Source organism: Gekko japonicus, unplaced genomic scaffold, assembly GCF_001447785.1.
Source record: "Gekko japonicus isolate JY-2015 unplaced genomic scaffold, Gekko_japonicus_V1.1 scaffold30, whole genome shotgun sequence".
NCBI classification, from domain to species: Eukaryota; Metazoa; Chordata; class Lepidosauria; order Squamata; family Gekkonidae; genus Gekko; species Gekko japonicus.
In genome coordinates this window covers 749,470-757,089 of record NW_015168045.1, presented here as the reverse complement: position 1 = coordinate 757,089, position 7,620 = coordinate 749,470, and the positions used below count along the sequence as shown (strand labels likewise).

Genomic DNA, 7,620 nt, shown 5'->3' with positions numbered 1-7,620 from the left:
GAACCGCTGCAGTGCCAAAGCAGAATTTTATTCAGTACCCATCTACCTGCTTCAACCTTGCATCTGGTAGCAATTCCCATTCAGTTGTTGGGACCACAGTGGCCACACATGTATAACAGACTGTCACCCTACTGATGGGCCTAAATCCATTAAGCATCAAGAACTCCATTCAGGATTTGCTCAATACTTAACCTCATAGCTTCTATAATCCACTTCCACATCATCACCATAAACATTCAGTTCCATGTTTTTGTGACTGAACACAGTAGCTGGTCTTGGATTCCGTGGGTTGCAGGCCATATCATCTGCGAGCATCAAGACTATATGGCTAAGAAGAAGAAAATAAACTTACATTAGCTTTAACAGCAACAAAAAGTTGCCAGACATTAAAGCCCTTCATGAAATCGACTTTAAGTGCCAACTTCAAGAAGCCTACTCATTTTGAGAAGCACTTTAGCTATATCAGCCCTATTTTTGAAGAAAGTTTTTGAGGCTAATCTAAAGCACAAACACAACCAACAGAATCTTTAAAAACAAGAAGGGTAACCTCATCTCACATTTTCAGTTGCACTCAGTTCACAAAACTAAAGCTCTATTGATACAGTTTATATAAACCTTTTCAAATACAAGGTAACTGGGTAACATAGAAAATAGATGAGTGAAGACTGATAGCATTTGTTCTGTTTACTGGGTTCAGCTAACTTGACCATTGTGTCACCATCACTGTGGTACAAAAGATGGTGCATCAGAATTCAACATGAAAAACCCAGAGGAAGACCCATGGAAAATATTGCTGGCAAGTCACTATCTCTTTCACTTTAACTAACCTTACAAAGCTTAGAGAAGAAACATAACATTCTATATTCTGAAAAATATTACGTTTGTACTGACTAGCAACCCAACTAGAAAAAAAAATTGTGGGCAGCTGTCAAGGCTGACCCTGCCTTGGTGGGGTAATGTAACTAAAATGTACCTGGGTTTGGTCTCAGCAACTTCCTGAGTAACACACAAACATAAATAAACAAAATAGAGCTTTATTGAAAAAATCCAAGGAAAATGTTTAGAAACAAAGTGTATAGTTCAATAATGGTAAATGTGTGCAGAAAAACAACAAAGCTAACTTGCTACCTCTTACTGGAGTCCTAACACAGCACATTTGGCTCTGGAAGCAGAGTCCTTAAGCATAATACAGATGTCTTCTTGGCAGCAGGGATGATTGCAGAGAAAATGGTAAAAACAAGGAGAATACCACTTCTTCTCAGTTAATATATTTATAGAAAACTGCAGGCCATAACCTCCTGACTCCCTCAACCAATCACTGAACAGTATCCATGGAATCTTCCACATAGGAGTGAGTTCATAAGATCATAAGAGAGCATAATAGAAGCCAATTTTGGATCAGGCCAACGGCCCACCGAGTCCAACACTCTGTCACAAAGTGGCCAAAATACCAGGTGCCATCAGGAGGCCCACCAATGGGCCAGAATGTTAGAAGCCCTCCCACTGTTGACCCCCCCAAGCACCAAGAATACAGAGTATCACTTGCCCCAGACCAAGAGTTCCTTATGGCTAATAGCCACTGATGGACCTCCTGTGGCAGTGAATTCCATCACTCTTTGGGTGAAGAAGTACTTCCTTTTATCCATTCTAACCCGACTGCTAAGCTATTTCATTGAATGCCCACAAGTTCTTGTATTGTGAGAAAGGGAGAAAAGTACTTATTTCTCTATCTGCTCTATCTTATGCATAATCTTGTAAACGTCCATCATGTCACCCCTCAGTCGTTGTTTCTCCAAGCTAAAAAGCCCCAAGCACCTTAACCTTTATTCATAGGGAAAGTGTTCCAACCCTTTTGTCACTCTAGTTGCCCTTTTCTGCACTTTTCCCAATGCTATAATATCCTTCTTGAGGTGTGGTGACTAGAATTGCACACAGTATTCCAAATTCCCCCTCCAGTACCAGACCCACACCTGAACTAACTGAGCCTAATTAACAGGCCTGGATGGACAACCATGTGGGGGATGACTACCACCAGCAGCAAATCAGAGAACTATGTAGAACAGTAGAGTTAAATCAGAAAACTGTGTTTTAGCTGGAACAGACTAGAAGATTCTTGTAAGATAATCTCTGTTTTGACAGCAGCCCATAGGTGAAACTGAGGCCTGATTTCTGTAAAACTAGCTTATCTTCATGATTTGGTCATGCAATTGAGAGATGGACTTTGATCCAACAGAGGATTTCCACAAATGGAAGGGGAGGTCATTTTGCCTACTCCCCCTACTGCTGCAGACCTCTGATTCCCCCTCCCATTGGTTTCTAGGAGTCCCCTGTCTCCCAGGAGCAGCACTTTAGGGGCATTTGGGGCTGCAGCAGGAAGTCTTGATCTGCTGACAGAAAACCCCCTATCAACAGAAGAAGAAGAAGAAGAGATTGGATTTATATCTCGCCCTTCACTTGGAGTCTCAGAGCAGCTTACAAACTCCTTTCCTTCCCCTCCCCACAACAGACACCCTGTGAGGTGGGTGTGGCTGAGAGAACTCTGACACAAACTGCTCTTTTTCAAGGACACTTGTGCCAGAGTTTGTGACTGACTCAAGGTCACATCAGCAGGTGCAAGTGGAGGAGTGCGGAATCAAACCCGGTTCTCCCAGATTAGAGTCCACACACTTAACCACTACACCAAACTGGCTCTCCACAACAAACTGGCTCTCTGAAATTACTGCAGGATCCAAGTCATGGTGTGCTGCCATTCAGACTAATTTAATGAGATTGTTGTTATCACTTCCCACCTTTACATTTTATTGACATCCTGGAAGCAGTTGCAGAATTTTTGCTTCTTGATGAATTCTTTTATAGAGCTTAAAAATTCCCCTCCGTCTTTGAATGTAACCCCATTTTAGGCAAGGACAAGAATATGAAATATTATATCAGCCACCTTTGTTTCAGCTGGCAAAACAAGAAAGGCCACCCTGCCATAGGCAAGCTTCTTGACAGATTCAAGACCCTCTGTGCTGAATTTTATTAACATAAAGAGCATTGGGGCATATGCAGATCATGTTCCTGGGTCCTTTGGGTCAATCAGTCTGCACACATTTAGAAATGGAGCAGGGAGGCATATGCATTAAATGAATTTAGGTGAAGGTGTTCCTCAAGTATGAAGCTGCTAAACATACTGGACATTTTGCATTTACGGAAATAATGTGAATTGGAATTTATTCTGCTGAAAATTTGCCCAATATTATGCCATCCTATTAGCTCTTAAAAGAGTAGCAATTATTATTATACTGAATATATTTCCAATGCTTGGAAGCAAGCTAATTTTACTCTGTTTTGTCTTATAACAGAAGAAAAATACCCTGGAATGTGGGAGCACAATGCTGTGCGTCAACAAGAATCTTAGGCGGTTGTGTTAAGAACTAAAAACCATTTTCCTAATTGCTTTTATTGTTAGATGACAAGTTCTCTTTGAAGTTCTGAAGCAAACCTGCATTTAGATGGATTTTTTTTTCTCATTCAGATGGTGTTTTTCTTTAAAAAAATAAAAAATAAAAGTTGTAGATGACCCACATAAATTCTGTTTTTAATGAAGAACACTGTCATTGTTTCCCACCCAATCTTCAAGTTTCAGAAAATATATGAGAAGTTTATATACACTAAATTCATCCTTGGTAAAAAGGTAAAGGTAAAGGTTCCCTTGCTCGAAAGCCAGTCGAATCCGACTCTAGGGTAGCGGTGCTCATCTCCGTTTCAAAGCCGAAGAGCCAGAGCTGTCCGAAGACGTTTCCGTGGTCATGTGGCCGGCATGACTAAACACCAAGGTGCACGGAACGCTGTTACCTTCCCACCAAAGTGGTACCTATTTATCTACTTGCAATTTCTTGCTTTCGAACTGCTAGGTTGGCAGGAGCTGGAATTAGAGACGGGAGCTCACTCCGTCTTGCGGCACCCGGGTCTCGAACTGCTGAACTACTGACCTTCCACAGCCTGCAGTTCAGCGTCTTAACCACTTGAGCCACAAATGATTCACAAGCCAATCCTATCAGGCTTGGAAACACATTACATGAAGTGCATGCTTAGATAAAAGAGTATCACCCTTCTACTCTTCTCCCCTAATAATATAATACAAAACATGGTCCCAATGTTCAGACAAAACAGCCACAGTTTTTACATGACTGGATACTAGCAAAGAATAGAAGAGGAGCAGAAGCAGGGTTGCTCTTTCCAATGACAATCATGCATCTCCTCTAGTGTCTAAGACAGGGGTCCCCAGACTTTCTGAGCCTGTAGGTGCCTTCACATTCTGACACAGCGTGGTGGGCACAGCCACAAAATGGCAGAGCCAGAGACACAATGGCTGCTACAGCTTACCTTCAGTCACACAGTGAAGCTCCTGGTGCTGTGATAGCAGCTGCTGCCAAACATTTTAAAAAGAAAGGCACAGCCAAACGAATCTTCAGTAGCCCATCAGAAGCCTTGCTTGGGAAAAACCCCACCTGGCTCCACCTACTTTCTAAAAACACTTGGTGGGCACCAGGAAAGTTGTCTGTGGACTCCATGGCACCTACAGGCACCATGTTGGGCAGCCCTGGTCTAAGCACATAAGAGCAGACCTGTTGGATCAGACCAGTGGTCCATCTAGTCCAGCGACCTGGAGGCCAAGGCAGTATACATGCTAGTTCTCTTCTCTTTTTACTAATGATGAAGTTTTATGGAAAGCAATGGTCTCTGTATCCATGTTTCTCATTTCATTGTGCCATGAAAGCAACCACCAATTTATAATAGATTTGTTACTTCGATACTACCGTAAAACACTAGCTTAGCATATTTGTCTCTGCACATACAACTTGGCTGTTGAGACTATTCCAAACATTAGACTTCTAATTTTTACTGACCAGTCAGCGTCAGTAATTTGTGCTATGGGGCAAGGTAAGATATGGCTTCTACATATCTTTCAGCACTTGCAAAAAAGACAGTTCCTCACACTTCCGTGGTTTGAAAATTCAGAGGATTAAAAGTCAACCTAACAAAAATGTATGTTATCTGCTCAACTTCATTTGTACACAGAGCCCTTACTTTCACTGGCCATTAATATACTAACATTAATTCCCTAAACCTTTCATACTAATCTATACTGAAATTATTAAATAATTTATCTAAGCATAAGCCCTTGAGCACATTTATCTAGCTTTAGAATACAAAAAAAATGATAAAAGGTGGTAAAGCTTCCAGTTGGAGATAAGCCTCCATTAGATCAGCACAGGAGAAGCTGGCTATTTCTTTTTTCTAAAAAGGAGTAAGAACCCATCTTGATTTTTAGACCCCCCCCCCCAACCTGTATCCTGAAAGTACACACACTTTTCCACTGGTAAGCAAAACGGATGACCAAGACACCATCTGGGGTGCAAGAACATAAGAGTGGAAGAGACTATTGGCTATATATTGCTGTTCACCATATCAGCTTGCATGCATAAGTGTGCCACACCACGGAAAAAAATCCTCAGAATGTACATACAGACTGGCACTGTCAAACATATGCCAACAACTATGATTTTCGGAATTGACTGATCCGGAGGTTGTTTTTTTTATAAATGGAACTGCCACCTTATTACATTGACAAACACATTATAACACTTTCAACTAATTAATAAATTGAAGGTGTATTAAAATAATTACTACAGTACTTCAAAGCAGAAATGTTGCAATTATTTGACTCATTTGTTTGGAAAATAATCTTCAGGCCACATCTAGATAGACCAAGATGGGAGCCACGTTAGTCTGTAGCAGTAGAAAAGAGGAAAAGTCCTTGTTGTTCAGTTGCACAGTTGAGTCCAACTCTTTGTGACCCCATGGACCACATCACACCAGGCCCTCCTGTCTTCCGTCATGCTCCAGAGTTTGATTAATTTCATGTTCATTGCATCGTTAACACTGTCTAATCATCTCATCCTTTGCCGTCCCCTTCTTCTTTGACCTTCAATCTTTCCCAGCATCAGGGTCCTCTCCAGTGAGTCCTCCGTTCTTATTTGGTGGCCAAAGTATCTGAGCTTCAGCTTCAGTATCTGGCCTTCCAGGGAATAATCAGGTTTGATTTCTTAGGATTGGCTAATTTGATCTCCTTGCAGTTCAAGGGACTCTCAATAGTCTCCAGCACCATAATTCAAAGGAATCTATTCTTCAGCACTTGGCCTTCCTTATAGTCCAACTCTCGCAGCCGTACATTACTACTGGGAATATAATTGCTTTGACCGTATAGACTTTTGTTGGCAGGGTGATGTCTCTACTTTTAATTATGCTGTATAGGTTTGCCAGCATTTTTCTCCCAAGGAGCAGGAGTCTTTTAATTTCATGGCTGCAGTCACCATCTGCAGTGATCTTGGATCCCAGGAACGTGAATTCTGTCACTGCTTCCAAGACTTCCCCTTCTATTTGTCAAGGAGTGATGGGGCCAGATGCCATGATCTTAATTTTTTTGATGTTGAGTTTCAAGCCAACTTTTATGCTCTCGTCATCATTAGCAAGAGGCTCTTTAGGTCCTCTTCACTTTTTTCACTTTCTGCCATTAGAGTGGTATCGTCTACATATCTGAGGTTGTTGATCTTTTTCCCAGCAATCTTAATTCCCACTTGTGATTCTTCCAGGCCAGCATTTCGCATGATGTACTCTGTATATATATTAAATAAGCAAGGTGACAATATACAACCTTGTTGTACTCCTTTTCCTATGCTAAACCAATCAGTTGTTCCATATCCAGTTCTAACTGTCACTTCTTGAACCATTTGCAGGTTTCTCAGGAGACATGTGAAGTGGCCTGGTACTCCCACCTCTTTAATGACTTGCCGCAGTTTGTTGTGATCCACACAGTCAAAAGCTTTAGCGTAGTCAATGAAGCAGAAGTAGATGTTTTTCTGGTACTCCCTTGCTTTCTCCATAATCCAGCGAATGTTGGCAAGTTGATCTCTAGTTCCTCTACCTCTTCGAAACCCAGCTTGTACTTCTCGCACTTCTATATCAACATACTGCTGAAGCCTAGCTTGTAGGATCTTGAGCATGACCTTGCTAGTGTGTGTAATGAGTGCAATTGTGCGATAGTTTGAACATTCCTTGGCATTGCCCTTCTTTGGGATTGGAATGTATACTGACCTTTTCCAATCCTGTGGCCACTGTTGTGTTTTCCAAATTTGCTGGCAAATTGAGTGCAGCACTTTAACAGCATCATCTTTTAAGACTTTGAATACCATCACCTATGCTCGCTTTATTGTTAGTAATGCTTTCTAAGACCCATTTGACTTTGGATTCCAGGGTGTCTGGATCAAGGTCAGTGATTACACCGTCAGTTGCCAAAGACATTGAGGTCCTTCTTGTATAGTTCTTCTGTCTATTCTTGCCATCTTTTCCTAAGTTCTTCTGCTTCTGTTAGGTCCCTACCATTTTTGTCCTTTATCATGGTCAGCTTCGCATGGAACGTTCCCTTGATTTCTCCAATTTTCTTGACGAGATCTCTAGTCCTTCCCATTCTATTGCTTTCCTCTATTACTTTGCATTGTTCATTCAAGAAAACCTCTTTATTTCTTCTAGCTGTTCTCTGGAAATCTGCATTCAGTTGTGTAAATCTTTCCTTTT

General features: G+C 41.4%; 1 protein-coding gene across 1 annotated transcript in view; it reads right to left on the bottom strand.

The window, feature by feature from the left end:
• Positions 1-7,620, bottom strand: part of PIGK (phosphatidylinositol glycan anchor biosynthesis class K) — a 161,250-nt gene that overhangs the window by 139,780 nt on the left and 13,850 nt on the right. The window contains exon 4 of the mRNA XM_015414247.1: positions 193-328. Coding sequence (XP_015269733.1) covers positions 193-328 — 136 coding nt within the window. The remainder of the gene's footprint in view (positions 1-192; positions 329-7,620) is intronic.